The following is a 14,856-nucleotide window of genomic DNA, read 5'->3' as shown; positions in this document are numbered from 1 at the left end:
CAGAACATATATGAATCAGCAGCAAAAATAAAAACTTCGTACCCTATTTAACGTAACAGAAGTGTGATTGTCTGTGCTCATACCTAGTCTGGATTAGGTACGTAGGTGCACAGATCTAATGTTAGTAAGTCAGGATGGAACAAGAGGAATGAACAGATGAATTTCAATGAAGCTTGTTTAAAAGGATCTACGCTGAAGTATAAATGCTCTGCTCCTTGATCCCTATTGTGCTAGTGCTTTCAGGTAATTGTGAACTCTGTGAAGATAAGTTTCCAGAGTAGCTGAACTCGCTTAAAATGTCATTTTACATCTTGAGTTTTTGCTGCCGTGGCCTCACTCATGCTGGTACTTGTCTGAGCTCTCTGTGAGCTGGGTCATTTTGTCAAGCTGTCAGGAGTCTAACCGAAACGTGTAATTTTCTGCTCAGTTAGCAAGCTGACGTAGCTCCTAATGGGTTTAGGTGAATGGTACTACCAAAGACAGAAGGAAGGTGAGGCCATACATGAGTGACTTAATTTCCTTACACTGTCCTGATACTATACTCGTAATGACTTCTCCTGGGCGTTTGGAGAACATGGATATTTGTTTCTGTAATTTTTAGGAGACTCTCCCTAGTCTGTGTTGAGGATAAAACCACAACATTTAAAAAAAATCTTCAGAACAAAGTTATGCAAGATAAGCTCTTTGGATAGTTGCTGAATGATATGTTTGTCTCTACTGGTCCATATGTGCACGTACTGACTAAATAAACATATTGTATACTTTTGGTCTTAATTTTTTGGGTAGGCCACTTGGAATACAGACTAGGATTAATGTCAAACCTGAAACCTCAGCAACTAAACAACTGATGTGCAGAACAGTTGTCTTTGATCTCCCCTTCTTTTTCAGATTAATGTATATTCCTTACTAAGAACTTTGTACCTAGTCTCAAAAGTTTTAATTCTATGAAGGACCTGGTTTCTTCCAGTGCAAAACGGTTCTCTATTAAAAAACAAAACCCAGTAACATTGGAAACACTATAGCTGTAAGTAGCTATTAGAAGATCTATAAGAAAAAAATATATAGTTATGAGTCATTTTTGAAAGAAGGTTAAAGCCTTATTGTATTATTGCTACTACATACCGTGTGTTTGAAAATAAAAGCATATCATGACTGCAAGCACAAGTTTAGCTTCGTTCAGTACATCAGTGCTGAAATATCATTTTAGTTTCTGTGATATAAAGCAATGAAACTTCTACTTGTTTAATATCTAGCAATATCTGTCAGTCCTCATGTATAATCATCAAAATCCAGTAATTATAGTTCCATAAGCGAATATTACTTGGCTGTCTTTAGAGGCAGTACATCTTCATATTCTGTTGTGAATATGTCATTATCTCTCTTTAACAACTTAATCAGTGTTTCTGTGCTTATTACCTTCTTTTTCTGTTAAGTTGAAATAATAATCTCTAGATTAAATGAGACTTGATTTCTAGTTTGTTTTCAGATATTGAAGTCTGTTTCGTTGATTTGTTTTTTAATCAAATCAAGTGATTTTTTTCAGTCTTTTTCATACAGTTTACATTTCTTAGTTGTGTTAAATATTGCATTCTTTAATTATTTTTATAGGGAATTTGCAGTATCGATTTAATTTGTATTCTGCTTGAGTAGAATGTGACAGTGAATTGATTTTGAAATGTATTGGTTCTAAATAGTACTGTACTTGAAGAAGAGGACTATCTGAATTAAGCCATCTCAAACTAAACAGAGGTCTCTTACTTTCTCTTTGATAGTTTGTATTGATATCGATTGGTAGGAATGAGCTTTCAGAGAAGTGGCTAGTTGCTTCAGAACAACTTGCTAAATAAATTCAGATGGAGTGTTTTGTTAAACTTTGAAAATACATTCAACAATTGGTAATGCATGCTATATAAAAGCAATGAAATTATTTATCTCTTTCTTAATGTGGCCAGTATTAATTTCATTCTTTCATTTTTTTCTCCAGTTAAAGTACCTCGTAATTTTCGCTTGTTGGAAGAACTTGAAGAAGGGCAGAAAGGAGTGGGTGATGGTACAGTAAGCTGGGGCCTTGAAGATGATGAAGATATGACACTCACCAGATGGACAGGCATGATTATTGGGCCACCAAGGGTAAGTGTACCAAAGTAAAACATCGTAGGCAATACAAAATGAGGAAAAAAAAAATTACTTTGCTACAATGTGAAGGAATTAGTTAAAATTTCCTGTAAAATTTAGTGAAGTTGTAGTAGTAGTACTACAGTAGTACTGAAATACTGTATGTTCATGTTGAAATTCATCACTTTCTGGTGCTTGTGTTTTCAGTCTAGCCTCCACTCTAATACGTGTTTCTGCAACTCTCTAAGCCAGTTCTGATTTGAAATTTACAGATGACTGAGTATATTCCTCAGTAATATTTCCATCATTACTGCACGTAAGTGTACAGTGATAGTCCAGTAAACAGGATAGCTGTCTTTCCCCAGTTTATCATATGTGCCTGGTAACTTCAATTCTGTAGCAAAGTGGCTACATTTTTAACTTTCACAAGTTTTCACAGATAATTTTCAAGTATAGCAATTTATGTAATCTGATTGAATCGATCCTAAAGACCAAGCAGTTACTAGTTACCTGTAAAATATATGAATAAATAATAATAAAGGGTAAAATATATAAATAATAATAAAAAAGGTCAAATCCTTTTGACCTTTTAAGTTCTATAAAATGTCATCTACGCTGAAAGCCTGTAAGAGAAGTGGTAATCCCTGGTTTCTGAGCATCGGCCTTGCCAGATCTGAATGGGCACGTCTTAACTTTATGTGCAGTTTTTATGCAAGCTTTTTAATGAGTTAATACGATACAAAAGATCACTGTGTAAACAGAGACTTCAAATGAGTATACTTCAAGTAGCTCTAAGTTAGCACCTCTTTCACTGCTAACATGAGGTTACTGTTTTGTGTGTCCTTTGGTGCCAGAGGGCTTACTGGGTTTATCCAAGACAAGAACTGAGATCAGAAATTGGCCTCTGAGGATAGTCTTCCAGAGTAACAGAGTTCTAGTTAAATTCAGTGTAATTTAAGCTGCTTCTGGAAGTCAGTTAGTTGTAACATGCAGCAGACTGTTCTGACTATCTGCGTAATTGTGCTGAGCTCCTGAGATTTGGACGCATTTGAGAGAGGGCCAATTTAAAATACAAATATAATGACAGTATGCCTTGGATACTAGCTTCAGTGTAGTCACAGTGTTCAAATACATTTTGAAGAAAGTTTGTGTTCTAAGGGACATTTTGAGAAGAACTTACAAATGTGGGCTAACAAAAGTAGTGTCACCCTGACTCTCTAAACATCCTCCAGAACCGCCAGTCACTGCTTTCTGGTTCCACCTAAAGCAGATGCCTAGCACATTTCTGAAGGGAGTGATTACTATGTAGGAGCCCAAATGTTTTTTGATTTAAATAAAAATAAAACAATGCTGTGATGCAGTTTTAATTCTAGTCAATTTATATTGTCTTTTTTTTTTTTGTGAAAGAGTGCAAGCAAATAAGCCTAATTCTGGGTCATTTTGGGGACATGCAGTCTTGCGTATAGCAGAATGACTTGCAGCATGTAGTAACTGCGGAAAGTGAGAGCCACTAGTTCTCAAGCCAGTGGGTAGTACCTTGATGAGAAGAATTTCATGTCCAGTTTCAGGGTTTGTAGAAAATGAGTGCTTTTGGAATTGGTTGAGTTACGTAGACAGCATGCAGCTTGGCAGAACACAGAAAATTACTAATACTCTCCGTAGCATGAAGTTCTTCACATTTGTGGCTTCTCTAGAGCAGTGCAAACAATTGCTTATCGTTTTTTCTTAACTTGATTTGCAGGGTGAACCAACATGAAGGGGGAAGGAGAGGTTTGTTTTGGATTAAAGGAAACCTTTTTCTGACCCTGAAAAAATGCTTTTTAGGCTTTCTGGGGAGCTGGTCAGGATGGTCATACTTGGATGGTCAGATGCTGACCAAGTCAGGATGGTCAGCAGGTCATACTTGACTTGCAGTAAAATGGTGATTGGAGGAACGCAGCAAAATTGAGAAGCCACCTGGATAGGAATAAGAGAATGTGAGTGAGTGCCATTCTCAGGATTTTTCAGAGTTGTGAGCAGTGTATATACGTTTTGGCCTATTTCCACTATAAATGACAGCATCCCTCTCTGGGAAATAAATTGCTTTGTCTGAGTGAATAATGAGAATTTTTTTGTTGGGCCTTCAGCTTTTAGCAGTTAATAATAGTAGAAAACCTTTTTGCTTAAAAAAGGGTATCTTGCTTACCTTTGTTTCTTTCTGACCCAGTTGCTGCACAGTCTTTGTGGCTTCTTGAAATTATAGGTCACAGTTAGGATGCTTCAGTAGCCTGATCTCCACACTGCTGTTTGATTGACTGCAGAGTGGAGAGCCATTTGATAACTTGACTGTGTGGTTGATTCTTCTACTTGGAGAGAGTGACAGCTGGCTGATGAACAGCTTAAAATGGTACCTTTTGGAAATCTTGAGGCATCTTTCTGCTCTTGGTTCATGTTAGCTGTAAGTGCTGTGCCAATGGAAAGGCAGGTGTAGAAGCTGGGTTTATATTCCTTTTGGAGCACAGAGGCATCAGTGACCAGCAGTGTCACTGACACTTTCTGTCATTCACATCCTACTTGACAAGATTTTAAAAAACAGAAAAACAAAACACCTGTATACATTTCTAATTGGACTTTCTCAAGATATATTTGCACTTAGAAACAGGTAAAAATAATCTTCTGGTAACTAGCTGTCACTTAACTGTACTGTCCAAATTCATAAATGCTTTGGATAACCACATGTTAAATGATTCCTCTCCTTGCTTATCAATCCTCAGCTATGGAAGTCTTGGATTGTCTTCTGGAGTGGAGTGTTAATTACTTTTGGCATATGTTCTTACAGAACTGTTTTAATCATGTTCTTGGTTGGGTTATTTGCTTCTTTGTCTTTCTGTTTCCTTTTTTTTTTGTGCGTGTGTTATATTTTTTTTGTGGGGAGTGAGGTAATTTTCCTGAAGATTGTCTGCCCCCTACTGTGCCAAAAGTGATTTGGGAATGCAGATGTCTAGGAGGGATAAGAGTAAATGTGAATTTAAAAAAAAATGTATTTTGTTAAAAACTTTCGGACGGACAGTCAATTAGTAGTATAATTTATACATATTCCTCAGGTAATCAATATAACCAAAACAGTCTGTCAGTAATCCAAGACCATCAACTGGTACGTAATATTAACAGATTTATAACTTCATATTTCTTCATCTTTAATCCTCTTGCCTTTGCTTTGTGTTATTTTTTTTAATACTTAGCTTTCAGAGAGATGCATTAGTCTGTCTTTTTGCTTTCTAGACAAACTATGAAAACAGAATATACAGTCTGAAAGTAGAGTGTGGACCTAAATATCCAGAAGCACCTCCTACAGTTAGATTTGTAACTAAAATTAATATGAATGGAATAAATAATTCCAATGGAATGGTAAGTTGAAATGGTAAGACCAACCACATTGTTAATCTGTAATATAAACTATTTCAATGAAAAACAAAGGTGAGGAGTATAGAATGTTGGAAGGAGATTTCATATTTAAATATTACAAGATAAAGTTCTTGGTTTAAATCAATATTTGTTTGCCTACTGCACATATTCAAATCTTTAGGTATTTACAATATGTTAGTGGCTCTCAGTGGCTTAGCAATGAGACAACCATTATTTATAGTATTGAAACAGTCGTCTCTTCTAAATAAAAATTAAGATTTAAGTTTTGCACAGGAAAAAAAAAGTTTAAGCCATGTGTAGGTATTTTCCATGTATTACTCTTACAAAACAAGGGTATTAGATTCATATCCTAACCAGACTACTATATTGCTCAAGACCATTATTTATTTAGTCATTAAGTTTGTTTCATTATTCCAACTTTATCTGGTGTTTCCATTAATTAAAATGGAAATTATTCTGCCTGATTCTCAATCTGGATGTAGTAATTCCCTTGTAGTGAATGGATGTATTTATACTCCTGTTTTGTTTGTACTGGATTTATTCCAATCTGAGATGATTTTAAGCTTCAGTTTTAAGGTCTTTTAATATAGATGGTAATCCCTTTCATAGTAAAGATCCGTTTGCAATAAATTACATTCTTTGCGATGTGTTTGAGCTCTTGTAGGTGTTAAGATGGCATACTGATAGTTATCCAAAGCCACTAGACCAACATCTCAGAAATAGTTTAAAAATTGATTTGAAAGTATTTCTTGCATAGCCAACAAATTCCCTCTACCTGGAGATCTTATTAAAATTGGTATCTGCAAACCAGCTAATGCTGTTTATTCCAGCTGTAGCTTGTAGTCTAAGTATCTTTGTTTATTAAGAGATTGTGATCAGCCAAAGCTGCTAATCTGGAATGCAGTAGAGCTTTTGGTATGTTTATAATCTTTTTGTACGTCCCCCTAGTAACATGTATTATTCAGTATCAGTGACGAAGTGTGCTGTCATTAATTCATCTGTTCATGCTTGAGAATATAGATACTGGTTTCCAGAAGCCAAATCTCAGACCTACAAAGGCTGAAAGCTTATGCTTACTGAGTCAGTCTGCTTGGAGCTTGTGTTTGGGGAAGTCTAGACTCCCTCAGCCTGCTGGGGAATGGGCTGTACACTGTGACTGGAAGTTCAGCTGGTGGTTATAAAACTGCTGTTAAAATTCAGCCATTTGTACAGGAAAATTTGATTCCAATACATTTTTAAGCTTACACCAAAACTTCATTCAGTTTTACCCCAATAGTTTTATAAACTACTGTAACTTAGGATTTGCTATGCAAATGCATAACTCTACATATTTTAGCATTTCAGTAGGAGTAAGTTGTATTTTTAATGAAAACATTTTTCAGCATTAATGAACTTAAAACTCATTCATTATGTAATTTCTAATGTACTGCTTGTCCTGGTTTCTTGCGTTTTAACGTATTTTGCTGTTGTGCTCTCTAGAGTTATGCCAAACCCGTCTGTCAGATAAACTGGGGATACATTTTACAGATGAGAGCATGGAACTGGAATTCTGACGAAGAACTGAGTTTTTGTCTTTGCTCAACCCACTTTTTTATTTTTGGATGAGTGACTTATCTGTGGCTTCTGTGTGGGTAGAGAAGTCTTAGCTCCAGATACGTTATACATAATGGACATACAAGACATACAGATAGTCAGCTGGTGCAGAACAGATTAATTTCTAATGGAAAGGTTAAGAGTAAGAATAAGAGGTTCTGACTAAAGATCAGGAAGCATTTTACTGTGTGGGTGATGGAGCAGTGGCACCAGAGAGGTTGTAGACTCCCTCCTTGTGGAGATCTTCAAAAGCTGCCTGGATGTGGGCCTGGGCAGCCTGCTCTGGGTGGCCCTGCTGGAGCAGGGGGCTTGAACCACGTGGCCTTCAGAGGTCCCTTCCAGCCTTGACCATTCTGTGATTCTGTGTAAACTTGGGGTAGAATAAACAAGGGGTAAAAATGTGCATTCTTAGAATTAGCTGTATACAGATGCAGTCTGCAGTCCTCCACACGAGGTGTTTCATAAACATGGCGCTGTATTTTAATTTAACTGAAAATAAAGGCACTAATAAAAGTGTGCAACCTGCTTTAGAATCACTTGTTTAACAAATGCTATCTACTGGTGAAATTCACATGCTGAATTAGTGCAATAAAATATTAACGTATTTTACATAGCAAGAGAATTAGTCTTTGTTTTTAGAGGTAATAAGAATGACCAGCACTCAGTTTTCCAGAGAAAACCCTAGTTTTTTTTTGCTTTGTTGTTGTAGTTTTGTTTGTTTATTTGAATACTGTTTGTGAATGACTACCTCAGTGAGTCAGAAACTTTATTTTCTTCATCTAGTTTCTTGAATTTGAAACTAATTTGTTTTCATTTTCAGTCTTCTAAGCATATGTTTTAAAACGAAGGGTTTAGGTAAGAACTTTTATTTATAGCGTTAAGTATTGGTGATAGTGTGTGCATGCTATTTGAACAGTTTTTCATAAAAGCTTCTTTTTAAAAGTAACTTCAGAGAAAGATTTCTTCAAAACCAGATGTAATTTAGAAACTGAAGTGATTCTGATCAAAATTGAGGTCTATTTGCAGTAGTTTTTTTGCACGTATGGTGTCTAGATGTGCTGCAAAGTGCTGGAAAGCAAAACAAAAGTGTGGATGCTTAATGGATGAAAACACTGGAAGACAAAATAACTTGACCCATAACTCTGAAGAAGTTTGTTAAAATCAGAACTTGAACCCATCTCTTGTGAGGCTTACTGTATTGTCTGAGCCACAAGCTAAGATTTTTTTTTTTTTCCTAAAACATTCCTCAGCTTCTCTGGAACAGTTCTTGTTTCTGCTCCCTGTTTTATTTCCTTGTTTCTTTGAAGCTGCTCTCTCTCTGATTCTTCTGTATAATAGATCATAAGCGGTTTGCTGCATTCTTTGAATGATTGGAAATGACAGTGTTTATCTTCAGACAAGCTCTGCTGTCCGTGCTTCTGCAGCCTGTTTTTTCACACATGGCCAGCTTTTGATCACATTGCTTATAGGTGTCATGAAAAATATTGGCAACTTGCAGAAAAGAAACATGAGATAAACAGCAACAGAAATTCTGTTGTAGCGGTATTATAGTACTGCTCAAAATATTTGTAACCTTGTGAAGGTGTACTTTACAAAAGATGTATGCCAGTTAATGCCTGAGGGAAAGTAGAGCCCCCAGCATGAGCGTAGAGGGTAATAATTTGCTTTGAGTTGGGATGTCAACGGTGGAAGGGAGAGATGGATATGTGCTAGAGTTAACTCAGCCTAAAGATGCTAGCCTTAAACTGTTTTTTACGTATTGCATGAAAAGTGCAGGTATCTGTAATGAGTTTATCCTTACAGACAGTTACAAGTTTATTGACTTCTTTTTGATTATTTTAAGAGGGGAGTTTTGCTTGTAAGTAAAATTTTCCATCAGCAGCATGGATCCCAGAGACTGCTGTTTGATATATTTAGAGCAGAAAAGGAGAGGGGTAGTTTACAAGTTATTTTGTATCAAAAGACTAAACTTAGGTTCTTTGAATCACCCTGGTAAATTTCATTTCTTATATGCAAGTTAGTCTTTGTCGTTTTCTGCTTTTCAATTTGCCTATGGAGCTACTGAGTTTGTATACAGAATTGGGTTACCAAGTTCAGAAAAGCTAGCCCAAGTACTGATGGAGGGCTGGACAAAATGCTTTTCTGTGCTAATGGTGTCACTGTTGTAAAATTGTATTTACATTACTCTACTTAATGCTGTGGAGTCTTTTCTCTTGGAACCTTCTGTATTCTGTACTAACGAAACACAGGTTGCGTTCTGGCGTGATATTTATTTTCCCATAGTCTTTTGAGGATATCTAATTTTCGGACCTGTGAGAGTGTTCTTTAACTGTCTGTCCTGCAGGATTTGCAGGCACCTCTGTTCATTTAAATAGCATTTACAGCTGGAAATATTTGTTTCTTTTAAATTCATTTAGTCTTACATCAACTAAAATTCTGTAAACTGTTGTCCAATTACTGTTAAACTGTTGTCCAATTACTGCTTTGAGTGTGTTTATTGTAAACAAAGCAGTTTGCTACCTCTTAAAGTTATCTTAGATGCTGGGAACATTATGAGCATCCAATATTTTGCAACATTTTGAAGAATTACTTGGCTTGATTTCAGTAGTTTAGAAAAAATAATATATGCAGTTTATCTTGCTTTTGTTTAAAGATTTACAGTTGTATATCCCCAGAATAAAATTGTCCTCAGGTTGCAGTTTTCAGCTTTATTAGATTTTGTGATCTTGAATTTTCTTCCTCTATGTACCAGGATGCATACTTGAATATTGCCTAGGTGCTTTTGTGTGAGTTGAACGTTAACATAATTTGTGTCATCCTTCCAAATACCTTAGCGTTGTTCTTCATAAAGTGAATTTATTGTGCACTGTCTAAATTGGAAATAAATTCTGCAATGCAGAAAAGAGAACTTGAGCCAAAATCTTCACCGCTGCAAGATGTCATCAAAAAAGTTGGTGACTTGCGAAAAGAGACTTGAGATAAACAGCAACAAAATGTTATGGCGTTAGCAGTCTTTACTCAGAAAGCACTCCTAACTTTGTTAAAACAGCCTTTACAGTCTGTGAGTTTGCCATTACAAATTCCCAGCCAAAAAAAAGAAAAGTTGGAGGAGCTTACTTCAAAGTGATCAGCTCTCATACGCCAACACAACCAGCGTATGTTATGTAGAATTGCATTGTTTAAACATTACTGGTGACTGACCACTACGTGCTGTAGCTGCGGCTGATCTCCAAACCTGAGAGAGACTACAAAAGCAAAGTTGAGGAGAAGCAAGGAAAAGAAAGGTGGTATGGAAGCAGAACTGCAAGACTGAAGACAGACGTTCACTGGTGGAGTACCAGAGCAACTGCCTTTCCAGCTATTTTTTGCTAACCCAGTCTTTCTGAACAGATTATTAGTTTTCTTTCTCAAACCTACTGAAGTCTTAAACTTACCTTGTTCTTCTTGCTCATGTTTGTTTATGGTTGTCTTCAGTTTATTATCATGTGGGCTTGCACCCCCAAAAGGCACATTTCTCCTGGCTGGGAATCTTCTGTTGTAGCTGTAACCTGGTCCTTGGCCTCCTATACTGTGGCTTCTTTTCCCCCTATTTCCTTGGGGAGACTACTGCTGTTTTGGTGGGTCAGTGGCGTGATCTCTCCTCAGCTACTTCAGTAGAAAGTGTTGTGCTTCAGACCAACATGGAAGTTGTTTAAATTACTGGTCTGCCAAATTGCTGGCTTAGAGCAAGAAGTTAGGGAGTGCTCTCTCATACTTTGTCCCGTTTTGCTAAATAGAAGAAGATGGTAAGTTAGTTGCAGAGAAGTATTAACAAGTGTTTATGTGTGTGTGTGGGGATAACTTCTTAAACATCTGCAGCTATATGCAAAGTGAACCTATGATCTGAGCACTCGGTTCTTCTAATAACAGGATTCTTAACCACCGTGATGTGTTTTTCTTTCTGGAGAACCCCTGTGAGTAAAAATGGTGGTCTTGTGCTTTTCTCACTGCATTCTCTGCGTGGAGAATTGTTTTGAATAGTGTGAGATCTACCATTCTAACTTTTAAAATGAATTACTGTTCCTTGTTCACTGGGTCCAGCTGTTTGGACAGAAACTCTGGTGGGTTCTGCTTTAATCATATCTAGAAGGATTGTAGAGGAGGAGATCTGTAGGATCTTGGTACCTCACAACAAAGATTCAGGCTACACGAGGCCTTACTTACTTGAGCTGCTGCTTGGTAACACAGGTGATCTCTTATCAGAGTTTCCCTTATTCTCACAGGTGTTTTTATCTAATACCCTGTCTTTTAGGAAAATAGGACCTGTTTTCCAGTTAAAGTTTTTTTTCTCTGATCTTTTATCTTCCACATTAAACCAAATACCCTTGTTTAAAAAGAAGAGGAAGTACTCCAGGAATAACAGTGGCAGTCTGACTGGTGTTGGTTTCAAAACCTGTGATCTTGATTCGTAAGATAATTTCCTTTTGATGCTCTTTCTTTCCTAACTTATTAATGTTTTCAATAATTATTAAGTAATCTTACTGCTTTTATGCTGTGGTTTGATGATATGCAGTCATTGGCAGCTTAAAGGAGTTCTGACTCCAGGCAGAACATTATTTGTGTGAAGAGAAGTGCTGAGCTGTTGTGGTTGTGTAAATTGTCCCACAGGTTTTATAAATGAAATGTCCCTCCCTTTCAGTTCAAATTGGTAAGTGAATGCAGTAGTCTTCACAGCTCCATGAGACACGATGCTTTGTAAGAAGAATGCAAAGAACTAAGAGATGTCTAAATGCTATAAATCAAATATTTCAGTTTTTCAAGCTATTTCTTAGCATATGTGGTGACTCCACATAATACTGATGGGGAATAAATCACAAACTGAAACTTGCAGCAAGGGAAATTTTCCTTTAGAGAGGTATTCCACAAGTTCCTGTGTGTCAGGTTTTTTAAAAGAGCTGAGGAGGACCCAACTGTATATAATGGTTTAAAGAAGGTGATTTTTTTCGAGTAACTTGAAACAAATTGATAAAACTGAATTTTATAAGATATGCCTCCAGTTTAGCAGTGAACTGTTTGCTGTTTTCCTCTCCCCTCTCACCCCATCCCTTTCCTTCTCACTAACGTTCATATCAGCACAGGTGGGGGGGTCCACCTGCATGTATGTCACTGTAGAATGTGTATCCGTATGCAGGTGTATGCTTGTTTTCCTAAAAAATATTTTATGAATATGGGGACATGTGACATAAATGCCACAGAGAAAGTGTCAGGGAATGTTTAGACTCTTTCTTAGAACAGTTGGTTCATTAGCAGCTACTTATATAGATATTTTTAAATTTCATGGTAACTTACAACTCCCTCTTCTTTTTCCAGGTGGATGCACGGAGCATACCAGTGTTAGCAAAATGGCAAAATTCTTATAGCATTAAAGTTGTACTTCAAGAGCTAAGACGTCTAATGATGTCCAAAGAAAATATGAAGCTTCCACAACCTCCAGAAGGACAAACTTACAACAATTAATTTTAGCTGATTCTCAAACTTCTGTCTTAAAACAACAACCTTCTACTCATGTTAATGTCTTGATTAAATCTCACAATGCAAACACCCACACATTAAAAGAATTTCAGCTGGTATACATGACCTGGACATTTGTAAGAATATATATAATATATGTATGCCCAATATGTTTTCAGGCACTATGGGAGAAAAAGGCAGCACAATTATTTTTTTCTCTTATCAAGGCACTGTCATTTAAGCATAAGCCTGAAATAGCCTAAAATTGGAATTCAGGTTTTACAAGATGAAAGCATGACAGAAAGTGTCAGATTGCTGTGGAATAATATATGTTTCTGAAAATAATCTCTTGAGAAGGCAAAATATAAATGGCATGCTTTATCCATCTTGCTTAGTAAAAGAGCTGCAGTTAAAATTTGTTTTTAAAGTAGCAGGTACAGTGAATACCGTTGCTCATCTTGTTTAATTTTGCAAGGGTGTGGGTGCCGACTACTAGTAGTGTCACAAAGTATGTTCAGGATTGTTTTGATACCTGTATTTATAAAATGGGGGGATTAATTTCTGTTAAGCAGCTCCTGTGTGTTACATGTATCGGACATGGCAAATATTTGTTTACAGTCTTTGTTCTAATAAACCATGCATTTAAGTTTTAGTGAAACAAAGGAAATGTATGGATATGTGATTGAGATTAAAGTTAGTCTTAAAATGTAAATAAAATGTGGAAAGTGTCTGAGGCTGTGCCATTTCTATAATAGTGATGTAATATATGTACAGTAACTTGCAGAAGTAGTGGAAAGACAAACAGAATATTGCTGCTGGTTTTACGTGCACCTTTTATTCTTACCACTTTTGTATGCTTAGTTTACTTTAGAGGTCAAAGTATTTCTTTTGCTGCAGAGGACTAAGTTCTGTCATCTGTAGTACCACTTCTTTAGATGAACTTGCACTGTATATTTAAAAAGAAACAACCCCCCCACCCCCAAAACAAAACCAAAAAACTCATCTGACCTTTCCCTCTTTGCCTCCCCTCCAGATTCTTTAGAGAAATGAGCACTACTTTCACTTGGCTTACTTGACCCCTGAGCGGTTTTCAGACCAGATTGCTGAAGTCTTACTTAGTTCTCTGTCCTGCTTTGGCGGTTGCTGCCTTGTTTCATGCTTTCTTGCATCTTTTTCTCCTGTATGTTTCTTTCTTTTTTTCTTGTCTGTTCCACTTTTGCCTCTCCTTGGGGGGGGGGGGAAAAAAACCTTCTGGAAGCTTTAATAAAAATTACATGTGCAGTACAGAGCATTGTATTTCCATCTGCATTTCATCTATCACCCGCCATTACGCCACTGTCCTCTTAGCTAGAATGCTGTTGCCTCTCTTGCAACTCCTGGTCTGTTTTTTCAATGTGTTCTGTCTGCTGGGAACTCGGGTTTTAGTTCTGTTACTGATTTCTCATAAAGAAAGTAAGCTAATGCTATTCTTTTGGAAATAAGACCCCTCTTTTTCTCCTCTTGGAAAATGCACGCGTTTGTTCATTTCAGTGAGGACATGTAACATTGGGAGCAAGTCAACTATTTGCATTCAAGATTTTATTAGCAGTTCTTTTGAAAAAAGTGAATTTAATCAAAAGCCATCAAGTCAGGTAATTTTGTTTGATATACCTTTGCTTATTTCTCATGTAAAGAACCTCTAAAAGCAATAAACTAGGTGTCTTTTTTTTTTTTCCAGTTGAGAGATTTAATTAGTATTTGTCAGTTTATGCCTTCTTTGACAAATTTGGCACTTCTACAACTGGTGGAACTGTAGCTGCCAGCTACCTCTTGTCTGTATTTATATGACATATCATTTGTGACGGTGTGGCTGAAGTGCATTGCAACATTTTCGTGATTTTTCATTTGAAATATCTTGATGCCGTTAAATCTTTCTTACACTAACATTGCTAATCTATATTTAATTAAAATAATGGAACCATGCAGTCCTGAGATGTGAATTTTTTGGAAAATAATAGCATAAACGTGAGAGAACGAGAAACACTTGTGGACTATTACGTGCCTGGTAACATGATTCAAGAGACTGACTTATTCACGGAGTGTGAAAAGGGGCTGGTTGTTCTCTTGGTCATGTGTGGTACGAGATGATCCCGCAACAGTTATTCACCTTTGTCTGTACTTTGTTTGTATCTGTTCAAATCTGCATATCCACGTGTAAGCGGGTGCATGTTGCATACATACGTAAAAGTAATGGTGGAGAGAGCTGACATCAGG

General features: G+C 36.7%; 1 protein-coding gene across 6 annotated transcripts in view; it reads left to right on the top strand.

Annotated features, from left to right (window-relative positions):
* UBE2V2 (ubiquitin conjugating enzyme E2 V2) overlaps positions 1-14,567 on the top strand; it is a 30,190-nt gene extending 15,623 nt beyond the window's left edge. For 3 of the 6 annotated variants that reach the window (XM_083823924.1, XM_083823926.1, XM_083823927.1), the window contains exons 2-4: positions 1,985-2,130; positions 5,377-5,502; positions 12,463-13,333. In XM_083823924.1, coding sequence (XP_083680050.1) covers positions 1,985-2,130; positions 5,377-5,502; positions 12,463-12,609 — 419 coding nt within the window. In that variant the 3' untranslated portion in view covers positions 12,610-13,333. Of the gene's footprint in view, positions 1-888; positions 1,025-1,984; positions 2,131-5,376; positions 5,516-12,462 lie in introns of all 6 variants that reach the window. The other 3 variants (XM_083823925.1, XM_083823929.1, XM_083823928.1) reach the window with 3 other exon arrangements.
* The last annotated feature ends 289 nt before the right edge of the window (positions 14,568-14,856 follow it).

The sequence above is a fragment of the Anser anser genome, assembly GCF_964211835.1.
Source record: "Anser anser genome assembly, chromosome: 2".
NCBI lineage: Eukaryota > Metazoa > Chordata > Aves > Anseriformes > Anatidae > Anser > Anser anser.
The sequence above is the reverse complement of the archived record's forward strand: the minus strand, read 5'-3'. Positions and strand labels throughout refer to the sequence as shown.